The sequence below is a fragment of the Sorex araneus genome, chromosome 4 (genome assembly GCF_027595985.1).
Source record: "Sorex araneus isolate mSorAra2 chromosome 4, mSorAra2.pri, whole genome shotgun sequence".
Classification (NCBI taxonomy): domain Eukaryota; kingdom Metazoa; phylum Chordata; class Mammalia; order Eulipotyphla; family Soricidae; genus Sorex; species Sorex araneus.
This window is the reverse complement of record NC_073305.1, coordinates 88,517,005-88,534,779: the sequence shown is the minus strand read 5'-3', so window position 1 is coordinate 88,534,779 and position 17,775 is coordinate 88,517,005. Positions and strand designations below refer to the sequence as shown.

At 37.0% G+C, this 17,775-nt stretch overlaps 1 protein-coding gene across 1 annotated transcript in view; it reads left to right on the top strand.

The window, feature by feature from the left end:
• COL21A1 (collagen type XXI alpha 1 chain) overlaps positions 1 to 17,775 on the top strand; it is a 216,607-nt gene that overhangs the window by 134,147 nt on the left and 64,685 nt on the right. The window contains exons 11-12 of the mRNA XM_004605865.2: positions 377 to 430; positions 515 to 568. Of these exons, the coding sequence (XP_004605922.2) occupies positions 377 to 430; positions 515 to 568 (108 nt within the window). The remainder of the gene's footprint in view (positions 1 to 376; positions 431 to 514; positions 569 to 17,775) is intronic.

Sequence of the window (17,775 nt, the reverse complement as noted above, 5' to 3'; positions counted from 1 at the left end):
GGGTGGTAAAAAGATTACATTGGTTTTATCTTCCCCTTTCAGTGTTTTTTTTTCTTAAATATTTTGAGTTTGCTTCAGTCATGTAGAACATTTCTTTAGGAGCTGTGAAGACTAACGCTGTTTTTCCTACCTGCATATCCTTTCCATTCGAAACACTATTGGGTAGTTTATATTAATATGGATATATTTAAGACCTCTTTTCTATCTATATATAATTTATGGAAATTTTGAATTAAATAATTGGATCCATTAGTTTCTTAAACAGTCAGGGCTTTCTTAGCTTGAAGGTACTTGAGGGGGAGAAAGTTAGTCCTGAAATGGAAGGCTACTCTTTGTTAATAAGATGAATGATTATTTTTTATTTACTTTTCTACAGGGGTATCAGGGACTCTCGGGATCCCCTGGTGTTCCAGGTTCTCCAGGAATACAAGTATGTGATGAATTTCTACATGTTTGTAAAAATACAAATTCTAGTGAACCAAATTAACGGAATTTTATTTTGTGCCTCATTTAGGGAGCTCGAGGACTTCCAGGTTACAAAGGGGAACCAGGGAGAGATGGTGAAAAGGTAAATGTATGTAAACTAATACACATCTGTTTGTTTCAGGAAGATAAGAATCTTATTCAAGGAAAACGTAGGCTCTTACCCATGGTTTCCATTCTAGTCTTCACATTGATGAATTTCAAGATTAGTAGGCTCAGAAGTTTGTCAGTCACCATTGAATAATAAAGCTCACAGGAGAACACCCTGTCACTAAACAAAAGTGGTTGTTTATAGAGGACCTGTGTCACATAGACTCGATGTTGGCAGTGCCCTGATAATTGTGTTCTCTCCTTGTGGTTAAGCTCCACAGGAGCTATTTCTTAGAGTGCAGTGCATTATCCAAATGGAATGTGTTACTGTGCTAGTTTCCAACAACCCAGTACTCATGTGTCCGTCTTTTAATAGTTATCTGTCTGCTAGGTAGCCCATTAGCTTAGCTTTACTGGATTTATCACTTTGTGATTCTAAGGGGTACAGACAATACTGTACTGTAATATTGTTGAATCTTCTTTTTGCAGCAGTTAGGTTTGTCTGGCTTCTTATTAGAGTCCATGCGTTTAAAGTATGTTAGTGTCACTTCATGGACCCAGTCACTAAAGCCAATGGGATCTTCGGGGATACTACTGATTATGGTAACTTGTTCACATCCAAGATGTCTCTTTATATTTGCTTGGATCCTCATTCAGATTTATTAGCTTAATTCTTTGGGAAAAAGAGTATTGTAGTTTAACAAGATTATAATAGTCTTAACATGTATGTTTTGGGACTATAGAGTTAAAAAAATTATTTACATTAATGTAGAAAAAAAGCCGCAACTGTTGATACAATTCTAGAATTAAAATGGACTAGATCACAAAACTGCAATATTAAAATGAATAGATATAGAAAATCAGTTTATGTGGAAATTGTTATTTCTTATTGAGGTTATTAAGTCCTTGTCTGAAAATGAATTAAGCTGTTTGTTGCTTTAGGAGGTGCTGTGCGGTCCAGAGACTTCAGGATCTGGTCTAGGTCACTGTGCCAACATGATGGGGCTGTGGGAGGTGTCTAAAAAAACTTTAAAAAATCAGAATTCTCAGCATGGCTACCGGGTACTTGAAGTTATTCACAGATTGCTGTCTCTGTAGAGAATATCTGTGAAGTGATGGAGGTGAGCCCTTGTAGGGGTAGGGTGTGAGTGCTACTGCCAGAGCTTTGGCTGGGTGGGTATTGGACCTCTCTGTGCACTATAAAGTCATTGCACCATACTCACTACCAAAGTTTCCAGAATGTTCCACCACTACCCTTATGTCACTTGGAGTCTGTCTTCCACCACCGTGTTTCTTTCCTGCTTGTTAAGTTTAATCACATAAACAACTACTAAGAGTTTGTCATTGTTTGATACTGTCTGTTCTCTTGTTTTGTTTATATTCTATGGATAAATATTTGTCCTTCTTTCCTCTGATTTTTCTTAATATGATGTCCTTCGCTTCTGTTCAAGTTGCAGTAGACAATAATGCAGTAAACAATATTTTTTTAATTTATTTATTTTTAATTAGTGAATCACCGTGAGGGTACAGTTACAGATTTATACACTTTTGTGCTTATGCTTCCCTCATACAAAGTTCAGGAACCCATCCCTTCACCAGTGCCCATTCTCCACCACCAGTAAACCCAGCATCCCTCCCACCCTCCCCAATCCCATCTCCCCCCACCCCACCCTGCCACTGTGGCAGGGCATTCCCTTCTGTTCTCTCTCTCTAATTAGCTGTTGTGGTTTGCAATAAAGGTGTTGAGTGGCCACTGTGCTAAGTCTCTAGCCCTCATTCAGCCCACAACTCTCTTCCCCCACATGGCCTTCGACTACATTATACTTGGTGATCCCTTCTCTGAGTTGCCCTTTCCCCAGAATGTGAGGCCAGCCTCCAAGCCATGGAGTCAACCTCCTGGTACTTATTTCTACAATTCTTGGGTGTTAGTCTCCCACTCTGTTATTCTATATATCACAGATGAGTGCAATCTTTCTATGTCTGTCTCTCTCTTTTTGACTCATTTCACTAAGCATGAAACTTTTCATGCCAATCCACTTAAATACAAAATTCATGACCTCCTTTTTTCTAACAGCTGCATAGTATTCCATTGTATAGATGTACCAAAGTTTCCTCAACCAGTCATCTGTTCTAGGGCATTCGGGATTTTTCCAGATTCTGGCTATTGTAAACAGTGCTGCGATGAACATACATGTGCAGATGTCGTTTCGATTATACTTTTTTGCCTCTCTGGGATATATTCCCAGCAGTGGTATTGCTGGGTCAAATGGGAGCTCAATATCTAATTATTTGAGAATCATCCATATTGTTTTCCAGAAGGGCTGAACCAGTCGGCATTCCCACCAGCAGTGAAGAAGGGTCCCTTTCTCCCCACATACTCTCCAACAGCGGTTGCTTTTGTTCTTTTAGATGTGTGCTAGTCTCTGTGGTGTGAGGTGGTATTTCGTGGTTGTTTTGATCTGCATCTCTCTGATGATTAGTGATGTAGAGCACTTTTTCATGTGCCTTTTGGCCATTCATATTTCTTCCTTGGTAAAGTTTCTGTTCATTTCTTCGCCCCATTTTTTGATGGGATTGGATGTTTTCTTCTTGTAGAGTTCAACCAGTGCTTTATATACCCTTGATATCAACCCCTTACCTGATGGGTATTGTGTAAATATCCTTTCCCATTCTGTGGATAGTCTTTGTATTCTGGTCACTGTATCTTTTGCGGTGCAGAAGCTTTTTAGCTTAATGTAGTCCCATTTGTTGATCTCTGTTTTTACTAGATTGCTTAGTTCTGTGTCACCTTTGAAGTTACCTTTATCTTCAATCTTTATCTTCAATATCGTGGAGGGTTTTGCCGACCTTGTCTTCAATGTACCTTATGGTTTGTGGTCTAATGTTGAGGTCTTTAAGCCATTTTGATCTGACTTTTGTGCATGGTGTCAGGTCAAGGTCTAAGCCCATTTTTTTGCATGTGGTTGTCCAGTTGTGCCAGCACCATTTGTTAAAGAGGCTTTCCTTGCTCCACTTCACATCTCTTGCTCCCTTATCAAAGATTAGATGATCATACATTTGGGGTTGTGTGTAGGGATATTGCACCCTGTTCCATTGGTCTACGGCTCTGCCTTTGTTCCAGTACCATGCTGTTTTAATTGTTACTGCTTTGTAGTAAAGTTTGAGGTTGGGGAGGGTGATGCCTCCCATCGACTTTTTCCCAAGAATTGTTTTAGCTATCCTTGGACGTTTGTTGTTCCATATGAATTTTAGCATTGCTTGATCCATTTCTTTGAAGAGTGTCATGGGTATCCTTATAGGGATCGCGTTGAATCTGTATAATGCTTTGGGGAGTATTGCCATTTTGACAACATTGATTCTCCCTATCCACGAGCAGGGTATATGTTTCCATTTCCTCATGTCCTCTTTCATTTCGTGGAGTAGCGTTTTGTAGTTTTCTTTGTAGAGGTCTTTTACTTCCTTGGTTAAGCTGATTCTGAGGTACTTGATTTTCTGGAGCACGATTTTGAATGGGATTGCTTTTTTTCATGTCCCTTTCCTCTGCCTCATTGTTTGCATATATGAAGGCCATGGATTTTTGGGTATTGATTTTGTAGCCTGCAACTTTACTGTATAAGTCTATTGTTTCTAAGAGTTTCTTAGTAGAGGCTTTAGGCTTCTCTAGATATAGTATCATATCGTCTGCAAATAGTGAGCGTTTGATTTCTTCCTTTCCTATCTGGGTGCCCTTAATCTCTTTTTCTTGTCTAATAGCTATCACAAGTACTTCCATTACTATATTGAAGAGGAGTGGTGAGAGTGGGCATCCTTGTCTTGTGCCTGATCTCAGAGGAAAGGCCCTTTGTTTTTCCGCATTGAGGATAATGCTTGCCGTAGGCTTGTGATAGATGGCTTCGACTATCTTGAGGAAAGTTCCTCCAAACCCCATTTTGGCGAGGGTTTTCATCATGAACGGATGTTGGATCTTGTCAAATGCTTTCTCTGCATCTATTGATATGATCATATGGTTTTTATCTTTACTTTTGTTGATATGCTGGATTATGTTGATTGATTTCCGAATGTTAAACCATCCTTGCATCCCCAGAATGAATCCCACTTGGTCGTGATGTATGATCTTTTTGATGAGTTGTTGGATCCTATTTGCTAGTATTTTGTTGAGGATCTTCGCATTGGTGTTCATCAGGGATATTGGTCTGTAATTTTCTTTCTTAGGGGTGTAACTTTGTTTGCTTTTGGTATTAGGGAGATGTGTGCTTCATAGAAACTGTTTGGGAGAGTTCCTGTTTTTTCAATTTCCTGGAAAAGTTTGAGGAAAACAGGCAACAGGTCTTCTTTAAATGTTTGGAAGAATTCGCCAGTGAAACCATCTGGGCCTGGGCTTTTATTTTTGGGGAGGTTTTTGATTACAGTTTCAATTTCCTTAACATTGATGGGTCTATTCAGGTATTCCAAGTCTTCTTTGTTCAGTCTTGGGAGATTGTAGGAATCAAGGAATCCATCCATTTCTTTTAGGTTCTCCTGTTTTGTGGCATATAGGCTTTCGAAGTAGTCTCTAATGATCTTTTGAATCTCACTGGTTTCTGTTATGATGTCCCCCTTTTCATTTCTGATTCGGTTTATTAGGGTTCTCTCTCTTTCTTTCTTTGTGAGTCTTGCTAGCGGTTTATCAATCTTATTTATTTTCTCGAAGAACCAGCTCTTTGTTTTATTGATCTTTCGGATTGTCTTTTTGGTTTCCATGTCATTAATTTCTGCTCTAATTTTCATTATTTCTTTCCTTCGATCTGGTTTGGGTTCCTTTTTCTGGTCCTTTTCTAAGGTCTTGAGTCGTGAAGTCAAGCTGTCTATGTGGGTCCTTTCTTCCTTCCTGAGGAATGCTTGTAGGGCTATAAATTTTCCCCTTATCTCGGCTTTAGCTGCGTCCCATAGGTTTTGGCAGCTCGTGTCTTCATTCTCATTTGTTTCTAAGTATTTTTTGATTTCTTCCTTGATTTCCTTCCTGACCCACTCATTGTTCAACATTGAAATGTTTAATTTCCAAGTGTTTAATTTGATTCTCCGTGTCGGTGAGTGGTTAGCTTCTATCTTCAGCGCATCGTGGTCTGAAAAGATGGTTGATACAATTTCTATTTTTCTGATTCTATTGAGGTATGTTCTGGGGCCCAGTACATGATCTATTTTAGAAAATGTTCATGTGCACTGGAAAAAAATATGTATTCTTTCTTTTTGGGGTGTAAGGCCCTGTATAAGTCTATTAGGCCTCTCTCTTCAATTTCTTCTTTCAGAGTCAGTGTTTCCTTGTTGAGTTTTGTTCTTGTCGATCTATCTAGAGGCGATAAGGCCGTATTGAAGTTTCCGACTACTATTGTGCTGTTAGTGATGTCCTCTTTGAAGTCTGTTAGGAGTTGTTTTAAATATTTAGCTGGTCGCTCATTAGGTGCATATATGTTTAAGAGTGTGATTTCTTCCTGTTGTACATATCCCCTGATAAACAGAAAATGACCTTCGCTGTCCCTTTTAATCTTTTTCAACCTGAAATTTATGTTGTTGGATATTAGGATGGCCACTCCAGCTTTTTTAAGGGGGTTGTTTGCTTGCAGGATTGTTTTCCATCCTTTGACTTTGAGTCTATGTTTACTCTGTTTGTTCAGGTGAGTTTCTTGCAGGCAACAGAATGTTGGGTTTAATTTCCGGATCCATTTTGCCACTCTGTGTCTCTTGATAGGTGCATTTAGGCCGTTGACATTGAGAGAGATTATTGTGATGGGGTTTTGTGTCATCTTTCTGTGGGATTTGTTGTTTTATGGGGCTCCTCCTTGTCTCACAGTAGCCCCTTTAGACCATCTTTCAAGTTTGGTTTTGAGTCTATGAAGTTCCTGAGCTGTTGTTTGTCCGAGAAGTAGTGTATGTTTCCTTCGAGTTTGAGTGAGAGTTTAGCCGGATAAAGTATTGTTGGTGAGGCATTCATTTCATTGAGTTTTTTCACTATGTCCCACCATTGTCTTCGGGCTCAGAGGGTTTCCTCTGACAGGTCTGCTGTAAATCTGAGGGGTGCTCCTTTGTATGTGATTTCCTTCTTTGACCTTGCTGCTTGCAGAATTGTGTCTCTATCCATAGCATCCGTCATTCTGACTATGATATGCCTTGGAGTCTTTTTATTTGGGTCTCTTTTTGCTGGTACTCTTTGGATTCCTTGTATCTGGATGCCTGCCTTCTCCAGCTCTGGGAATTTCTTAGCAATGATGTCTTTGACTGTGTTTTTTTCATTGGGGTTACTTCCCTGTGGTTCTGGTACTCCAATGATTCTTATGTTGTTCCTCTTGAAGTCATCCCCCAGGGCTCTGATTCGTTCTATAGCCATTTTGAGGTCTTTGGCCATGATTTGTTGTTGTCTATAAGCTTTCTGTAGCTCATCTTCTAGGTCGCTGATTCTGTCTTCGGCTGTAGTCATTCTACTGTTGAGGCCATCTAATGAGATTTTAGTTCATCTATCGATTCCTTTATTTGTGTGACTTCCGTTTGTAGGTTTGAAATTTCTGCTCTCATTTCTTCCTGCATTTTCTTAGTAGACCATTGCAGTGCTTCATTCATCTCCTCCCGTAACTTATTGGATGTCTGTTCCACAGTTGCTTGTAATAGGTCGACTCTCCTCCAGATTTCCTCTCTGAATTGTTTATCTGAGAGGTCGTAGATGTGAGTAGCCCCTGATGATGTTTCTGGAATCTTTTCATTTCCTTCTCTTGGTGGAGGGAATTTTCGCTGCTTCTTCATCTTGATATGGAAGTGTAGAGTCTGAGCTTTGTGGTTCTTTATTCCTGTTCCCTCTTGTTGTGGGAAGGAGGGTTTCTGTTTGTGCTAAGCTTCCCTTATTCAGTGATAGGTTGTATAAAGTTAGACTAAGCTAATGGGTATTTTGCATAGGTGGTTGAGATGATTAAAGTGATTTTCAAAGAAATAGACAATACTTATTGTGCCAAGGTCAGAGGTAATATCTGTGGAGATAATATTTGCTGCCGCATTAGCGTTGGCCGCTGGATAGAAGGCCACGCCCAATTTAGACCATGCCCACTGAGATACAGGCCACGCCCCCAGAATCTTCCTGGCGGGGTCGCAGTTTCTCACAGGTCCACGCATTGCAGGGAAGCATTTCCCGGTTGGTCCTCACCTGTTCAAGACGCGTGAGATGGGGCGGCGCTGGTCTTGATTGGCCGCGGCGGCGGCAAAGTGGGAGGGGATGCAGAGAAGCCCAAGCCGGCAGAAAGCCGACGTGGGGGACTGTTTCTCAGGTCCGCGCAGCGCAGGGAAGCCACAGTAAACAATATTTTGTCTTCATATATACCACAACAGGGCTGGAGCGATAACACAGTGTTAGGGCATTCACCTTTCATGCAGCTGACCTGTGTTTGATTCTTCCACCCCTCTTGGAGAGCCCTGCAAGCTACCGACAGTATCTCGCCTGCACGGCAGAGCCTGGCAAGCTACCCATGGGGTATTTGATATGCCAAAAACAGTAACAATAAGTCTCACAATAAGAAACGTTACTGATGCCTGCTTGAACAAATCAATGAGCAATGGGATGACAGTGACAGTGATATACCACAACATTATATGTCCATCTGTCCCCTTGGACATTTGTATTGTTTTTCTATCATGACTATTGTACATAGTATTTCAGTGCACACTACTTCTCATTTTTATTTTTAACTAGTGATTTTCTATTTTTGGATAAATGCTAAGAAGTGTAATTGCTGGGTCATACGGATGTCCTAGTATTATATTATTTTAGAAGTCTCCTTATGTTTTCCATAGAGGCTGGGATCAGACCTCATTCCCACCAATTGTATCACTGTGTCACTGTCATCCCATTGCTCATGGATTTGCTGGAGCACGCACCAGTAATGTCTCCATTGTGAGAGTTGTTACTGTTTTTGGCATATCGAATAATTCCTACCAGCAGAGTTTTATCTTTCTACCACATCATTGCCAACACTAGTTGTTTCCAGTTTGATATACACCAGTCTCACAGGTATGAAGTTTTACTTCATTGTTTTTTTGACCTGATAGGTGATGGTGAATATTTGTTCATATGCTTACAGACCAATCTATTTCCTCTTTTGAGAAATATGTATTCATCTCCTCTCCCCACTTTTGATACGATTATTGATTTCTTGTTGTTTAGCTTTGTGAGTGCTTTACATATCTTAGCTATTAGCCCTTATGTGATGTATGGTACACAACTATTTTCTCCATCTGTGAGGTTTTTTAAAAAGTTTCTAAAACTTTCTAAAGAAAGTTTACTTCATTTCTTTTGCCATGCAAAACCATTTTAGTTTACCAATGGAGTCAAATCATTGAAGACACCTTGAGTTCATATACTGTCAAGTCTATGTTTTCCTCAGTGTATTTTGTGAATTATGCTCTAATCTTAGAGTTCTATCCAATTTGAATGAACTTCTGTGGATGATGTGTAATAAACACTGGTTTCAAAGTTTTGGTGTGTCAGTCTAGTCTTCCAAGCATGATTTGATGAAGAAGCTTACCTTGCTCTACTTTGCAAACCTAGCTCTTTTGTCAAGATTACTATCTATGTCTCTGAGGATTTATCTTTAGTCCTTCAATTCTGTGCCACTGGTCTGAGAATCTTCTTTTATTCCAGTATTAGGCAGTTTAGAATACTGCTAAATCTAAAGATTATTGCTTTATAGTAGAACATAAAGTCATGGATACGACACCTCCCATCTCCTTTCATCAGAATTTTTTTCTGAGTTTTATGATTCCATATAAATTTTAGTAGAATTTGTTCTAATTCCTTGAAAAATGTCATTAGAATTTTGGTGGTAATTACTCTTAATCTGTATAATGCTTTGGATATAGCATTTGGTTAATCAATGTTAATTTTTCCAATCCATAAACAGAATTATTTTTATTTCCTGAATTACTATTAATCTTTATAATTCTATGGCCATATGATTTGGTCAATGTTAATTTTTCCAATCCATGAATAGGGAATATTTTTTATCTCCTGATATCATTTATTTTTATTTTTAGTCACTTGCAGTCTTTTTATATCCTTTGTAATGGTTTTGTGTTTGATTTTTTTTTTTCTTTTTGGGTCACACCTGGCGATGCACGGGGGTTACTCCTGGCTCTGCACTCAGGAATTACTCCTGGAGGTGCTCAGGGGACCATATGGGATGCTGGAAATCGAACCTGGGTCGGCCGCAAGCAAGGCAAACGCCCTACCCGCTGTGCTATCGTTCCAGCCCCGTGTTTGATGTTTTTGAAATCTATTTTACATGTAGTTCTTTTTTATTTCTTGATCTTCTAGTTAGTTGTTTGCATAAAGAAAATAACCAATTTCTGTGTATTGGTTTTGTAGCCTGCTGCTTTGCTACTTTATTGTTTCTAAAAAAATGTTAAGGATTCCTTATGGTCTTCTAAATACATTATTTCATCCACAAATAGTGATATTTTACCTTATTCTTTTTCAATTTAAATTCTTTTGCTTTGGACTGGAATGATAGCATAGCGGGTAGGGCGTTTGCCTTTGTCCCTCTTGGAGAGCCCAGCAAGTTACCAAGAGTATCCCACCCGCATGGCAGAGTCTGGCAAGCTACCCATGGCGTATTTGGTATACCAAAAACAGTAATAGCAAGTCTCACAATGGAGATGTTACTTGTGCCCTCTCGAGCAAATCTATGAACAACTGGACGACAGTGCTACAGTGCATCCTTTTGCTGCCTGAGGCTGTGGTGAAAATCTCCAAAACCATATTGAATAATACTAGAAAAGGTGGACATCTTCTTGTGCCTGATTTAAGAAGTAAAGCTTTCAGTTCTTGCCATTGAGCATGATACTGACTATGAGTTTATTGTATATGGCCATTAGTCTCTTGAGTTAATGATGTTACTACTTCTTTTCCCTTCTCCTCCTTGTATTGATATAAAGTCACTGCTCTCAGCCTTTGCCCCCACCCCACCCCACCAAAGTACACATCACCCTCCACCACTGTCCATATGTCATCTCTAGTTCAATCTTTTGTCCCTGCTCCTTCCCACACTCTTTGGTATCCAACATCAATGATCTTTAATTGTTTAATACTGCCTATTCTCTTGTCTTATCTTTTTCTGCATCAAAGATTAATCAGATCATCTGGTATTGGTCTTTTTTTATCTCTGGTTTATTTCACTTCACATTATACCTTCCAGTTCCATCTACATTGCATCAAACTGCACAATTTAAATTGATTTTACAGAACCTTGTGTCCATATTTTATTGAGGGTTTTTTTTTATAAATAGATGTTGAATCTTGCCAAAAATTTTCTCTGCATCTACTTATACAGTTAGATAATTTTTACATTTTTACATGAGATACTCAGTTGATTTTTGCATATTGAACCATCCTTACATCCTTGGAACAAATCTCACTTAGCATAGTGTATCATCCTTTTGATACACTGTTGAATTTGGCTCCATTAACTTAATTTTTAAAGCAAAGTAGTACATGTAAATTATTTTAAATCATCTTTCAATTTGATGAAACCTATACTAGTTTTATAAATATAATAGATATTAATGTCTTTTAAAAATATCATACACAGACAAAAACAGAAAACAAAATATAAACTACACCTATAGACAAGGATCAATATAATTAAGGTTACCTTAGGAGAAGAGGAGAGAGATAAGGAAACATTAGTGTCAGAATATTTTTCAAAAGTGAGAGGGAAATTAAAGTGGAATATACTTGGGAGACATTTTGGATATTCCATTACAATTTAATTAAAGCCACAGTTTGATTAAAAAAATGTTTTCTACTAAGTCATTCATTTTCTTTAGGTACTTTGGCACTGTGTTAATAAGGTATGTTTCTACTATAAATTTTTAAAAACTTAAAAATGCACAGCATTCATATCTTAGATACACAGATATGAAATATATTTATTTTATATTTTTATAGTTGCTCATTCTGGTTGAATAAAATTTTGACGCTTAAAAGAGTCTATGGAGTCTAATGCATCTGTAACTTTTAAGTTACTTGGTCTTGGACATATTAATATTTCTGACCCTTATTTTTCTTAATTGACACAGTGTGTGTTTCTTTGTAGGTAAGTTGTAAGAACTAAATGAAAAAATAAATGAAAAGTACTTAGTGTGGTTTCTAGTATAGTTTTTCTTAAATAACTATTTGCTGTTTTCCTTCAATTATTAAATAGCATGATTGCAACTGAAATGTGGATATGGGTGGTTGGCTGTGGGAAAGTGATGGTCAGAGGGGTAATTAGGGAAAACAGGAAGAGTGAGGAAAAGAAACAGAGAAGATGGAATGAATCCAGGCAGCTGTATAACCTGGGAAGGCAGTTAGAGGGATAGAGCAACAAGAATAATCAAATAATTCCTGAGGAAGTAGTATAAATTTCTTGTCTAATTAGTGTCCCTGACATTTCCTAGAAATCAAGCATTCAAAGGGATCTTTTCATTTGCTCATCTTCATAGCAGTAGAGTGAGTTTTCATGGGAATAGATAGACTCACATTTAAAAAATAAATAAAGATAAAGGCATGTTATAATTGTGTTAATCACAATTATTCTCTTATTTGGGGTCATTGTGCCATTCTTTCAAGAGAAGGCATAAATTCTATTGAATTTAATAAGAGAAACAATATATGTGTTTACATACAAATCTCTGATTTCAATACAGAATTATTCAGAATTGTTTTCTCAAATGCATTGTCAATGAACATAAACTGTTGTGATACAGTCATTGTGGTCCCCATGGATCACCTTATAAATTCCTTCCTCAGATTTACCAAAACTTCAGAGAATTTGATTATTGTTATCTAATCAGAGAATTAGATAACAATAAATTGGTGAAATTTGTTTCATTGGTTTTTTGGGGGAGTATCATCTGAAAAAGCATGACAAGAACTTTATAAAAATGAGAGGCTTTAAGGAAAAGAAAAGAATGTCGATTGAGAAGGATATTCACCAACAACTGCTGGAAAACACCTTCAATGAAGAGATAAAATATATATAAACCTCAGAGTTCATATGTATTCTAAGAGTCTAGTAGTTTTCCAGGAAAGGCATATGCATTTATGAGGGAGAATGGTGAGCATGTACAACTGAAAATACACAATGAATGTGTTTCTTGTATAGAAAATAATACCAAGAAATAATCAGGTATTCCTTTTACTATGGGAATGAAAAGAAAGGAGGCTAGAGTTTGATAAGGGATTTTGATAAGGGATTTTCTGCCTGGTTTTCACTGGCAGTTACTATCTGGCCAGGGGCCTGTAGTCAGGTAAAAGTTTTCTTTAAGTTCTGCTTTGTACCGTTTACTCAGAGTCAACAAACTGGAACAGGGAAGATTCTCCCAAAAAATTCCTCAAGACTGTCTGTTTGAGCTCTTTGTGATCTTTTCACCAGAGCAATAATACAGTGGAGATGGTGTCTGCTTTGCATGTGGCTGACCTGGGTTCAATCCTCAGCACCCCACACTCTGCCAAAAAGTGCTCCCTTAGTGCAGAACCAGGAGTAAACCTGGGCATAGACAGGTGTGGCCCCCCCCAAAACAAAAATATGTTTCCTTTGGAGGATGAAGTAGGAAGAGAAGGCGGGGGAGTTACAGAAAGTTTTGACATTTGTAATACAATTCCTTCATTGTAAAAATGGGAAAGTTAGTGAATATACCCCTGAGATGACCTTGACTTGCGGTTGGGCAGGGTTGATTTTTTTTTTCCCCAGGCACCACACTGTGGCCTTTGGCGATCATTCCACAGAACACTGTTCTCCAAGACATACTTTCCCAGAATCATCTCCACTCTGTGAATTTTCTCCAAAAACTCTCATAGTAGGAGTTTCCACTGAAGACCACTAAAATTAGAAGTACTTTCTCTTTTTTTTTTCTAGATCACTTTCTAACTGAACTTCACATTTGTTCTTCTCATGCCAGACAAGAGAATGATTATAAAGCAGAGGTTCCCAAATGAATTTGGCCTACCACTTCTTTCTCAGAAAAAGAAAAATACTCGACTTTCTTCCAATTGTATCCAAGGTCACTACAGCCCTCTGTCCCCCCATCACCACTCTATCATTCCAGTACCTGCCCTTGGATTGATATCACTCACCTTGAAAGCATCAAAACACTGATAATGGTTTAGCAGGGGTTTCCTGTTTTTTATTTACAAAGTTAAAATAAACACCTAATTTCAAGTGATGTGTATTTAGTAGCACTGTAGTAGCACTGTCGTCCCCTTGTTCATCAATTTGCTGGAGTGGGCACCAGTACCGTCTCCATTGTGAGACATGTTGTTACTGTTTTTGGCATATCAAATACACCACGGGTAGCTTGCCAGGCTCTGCCATGCAGGCGGGATACTCTCAGTAGCCTGCCGGGCTCTCTGAGAGGGATGAAGGAATTGAACCTGGGTCGTCCGCATGCAAGGCAGATGCCCTACCTCCTTTTATTATATATATATGTATATATGTATATATATTATATATATTATATATATGTGTATATATATACATATATATTATATATGTATATATTATATATATGTATATACACATATATATTATATATGTATATATTATATATATGTATATACATATACATATATAATATATATTTATATATACATATACATATATATAAATATATATACATATACATATATATATTTAAAGCTATTCCTTATAATCTGAAAATATATAAAACACACAAGTTATATACACAAAAAATGCAAACAAAGTATATAAAACTTGTGTGGAAAAATATACTTTGTTAAAACATATTAGGATGAGTTGGTAACTCAATTGAGTATGAAACACTTTGGGGTTTAAGAAATAAAATTCATTAACTGTATATAAGGTATCATGCTGGAACAAATTGTACATTGTTTCATTTCTACTCTGTTGTTTCATTTCTACTCTGGAGTACTTAAATAGTACCTTTAAGACCTCAACTTATTTTTCTCAGGATCCTTACCAGAGTGTCATGTGATAAATAAACCTTTTAAAAATAAGTCCTTTTCATCATCTGGACTTATTTATACTGATCTATATTATAGTTGCTCTAATTGAAGATCTCCAATATATGTTGAGGAACAGCTAAAAATAACAAAATTAAATGAATTGTGAATTGTTAGGAAACAATATGTTAAAACTCAGTATATAGTAGCTTTATTTTTCTGGGGTGTTCTGAGGAAAATTTTTTTTGTAATTAAAATAAAGTCAGAGTAACATAGAAGGGAGAAATTGTTATACTGGATCCCGAAATTGCCATTTTTGACTTCTTTCTGCCAACGGGAGAGTAATTTACTCATTTAACTTTTCGAAGCATAAAGAACAAAGACTGTTGAGAATGAAAGAGAGAGAGGCTTAATGTACATATCACTGCATTAATTCAGACTACTAGTGAGTTAAGTGGTCCAAAAAGTAGTAGTCTGAATTCTTTAATATTTTTAAACCATATTTTCAAAACTTGGGATGGGCTATGTGTAGTATTCCTGTGTGGCTTTTTGTGAAGATTAAATGAGATCATACATGTGCCTGGTTAAAGTTAAACACCATAAGTAGGTGCTGATGGTGATGATATTAGTGATGGGAATATTGATGCTGATGGTGGTGGCAGAGGTTGTAATGGTGGTAGGCTTGATTGGAATGACTATTCTTCTGATACCCCAAGTTTTGCAAATGTGTTTAGTTTCTCACTTATCATTTCTCTAAATGTTTAATTATTTGACCTGAAGCAATCAGAGAATTTTTTTAGAAATCGCTAATATATCTACACTCTTATCTGTGTGTATATATATGCCCACATTATGATCTTTTTCCTATAATATACATAAATTGTCTATATATAATGCCCAACCTTTTGTGCTTAAATCCCATTGTTCTTTACTTACCTTATTAATCTATGTCGATTGTCTTTCTTTTAGATTAAATTAACCCAAGGAGGTTGAACCATCTGAAATCAACTAAACTAAGACTCATATTACATAGCCCTTATTAGCCTACCACCCCATTTCTCTGTTTTCTGTCACAGTATAAGTACTGGGGAAAAAAAATTGCCTCCTCTCTGTATGTTTTCACTTTCCTTTCTCTTTAACCCTTGCCAGTAGGACTTCTAACTCAATCTTCTGCTACATATTTAGTTCATAAGAGTCTACCACCTTTGAAATCTAGTAATTGAGAAGATGGCCCAAAAGTCATACTTGGCAAGCAGGAGGCCTGGGTTCAATTCCAAAGTCAGGGTCCCTGGAGCATAGCCAGGAGCAATGCCTACAACTGGATTTGCTCTTGAGCACTACTGGGTCTACCATGCCCCCACTACATAAAAAACCTAGGAGTCACTGTTTCTCAGTGATTGCTACATATCTTGTTGTGGTCTCAGCAACTTTGACACAATTGACTGTTTTTTCCTTTTTGGAACAATTCTTTTGGATTCAGGAATGCCATATATGCTGAGATTTTTCTCCTTACCTTCAGTGGTTGCCTTTTCATGGTTTGTCTCCTTTTCCTATATTCACTCTAAATGTTGGGATGCTCTAGTTCTCAACCCTGTGCAATTCTTGCCTTTTCTTAATTGAGTCCATTACTATTACATCATTACATTATTGTAACATTAAATGTGTTTAGTGTGATAAAATGTGTTTTGGTTTTAAGGATAGTAAATACATGCTCCCCATGGTGTATTCATATGCCAAATACAGTAACCATGATGGGTCTCATTCTCCTGACCCTGAAAAAGCCTCTAATGCGGCACAGTTGAGAAGGACGAGTAAAGAGAGGCTGCTTAAATCTCATGGCAAGGATGAATGGAGACGTTACTGGGCCTGCTCAAGCAAATCAAGGATCAACGGGATGATAGTGATAGTGATATTAAAAATATATACATTCTATTTTATTAACAAAATATTTTGCTTTATTAATTTTTTAAAGCATGGAATTTATTGCAACATTCAGGGATTTAAATTTCTTAAAAATTGGAAAGGAATATCCATTCTTTCCTTCTTTTTCATATCTTTTTTTTTTAAGACTTCTCTTTCATCCTGTGGTTTTAATACAATTTTTGCCTCCGCTTAGATGCACTTTCAAATTTATATTTTCCAGAGAATATTTATACTTCTGCAAGATATATGAAGATCCAGTAGTGTACTGAGAATCAAGAAAAGAATTGTAGGATCTCATTATTCTTAAATAGATATTTAATCATGCTTCTATTTTACCTCTACTTTTACCTACATTTTTAGATAAAGCAAATACTACAATTTCCTAAGCAATTAGAATTTCTGTGTATATATGTGTTTGTGTGTATAAGGAAGTTTTCTGCAAACAAATTACATAACTTCTCATTTTAGAATCTAGTTTCCATAGATATTTCCAGTTTCCAAAAGTGTGCAATTGCTATTTCTTTTATTCTCTGCCAATATTAGTTTTACTTTAGTTGTTATTCTTGTATCTTAATTTCCGCTTTAATGTGAACTTAAGAAGTTACCATGTGTGCTCAACACTTTGTATTCATCAAGCATCCCTAGGGACATAATTACATTTTATCAGTTGCTTCCAGGGCCCACTAGGGAGGTGGTATCACAACAGAAATTTTTTAAATTGATGAGAACAGTTCCCTAGAGGATGTAGCTGTGATTCATCTTTTGTTCCTTCAGGAGGCCTTTTCAGCTTTATAAAACTTGGAGTTACTGAAAGAAAGGGAAGATTATATACAGAATTTTCTAAAAGAAAAAAATGAAATCTACAACCACCCTGTTCCAACCTAAAAAGATACACAGAAATATTTTCGTATCAGGAAACTTACAAAGTTTGACTAGTTCATTGAAATTAAGAGGAGTCTTCAAAAATCTGAAGGAAAGAATTCTAAACTGTTACTTCCTGTGCAAGTAATCAATTCCATAAGGCAATAGAGTAAAGACACTTTTAGAATTCTAATGCCCCAGAAAGTTATGTATGTTCCATAAATTTCTTCTCAGGAATTTATTAGATGATTATGCTTTTCTTAGTAATAAATAAACACAAGTATAGAAGACAATAAATATTCTCTGGAACAAATGAGAAGGTTCTAGGAAATATTAAATGAATTAAATATTAAACTTCTAAATTTATTTGAGGGCTGGAGTAATAGTAAGTGAGTAGGGCATTTGCCTTGCACCTGGCTTACCTGGGTTCAATGCCTGGCAAC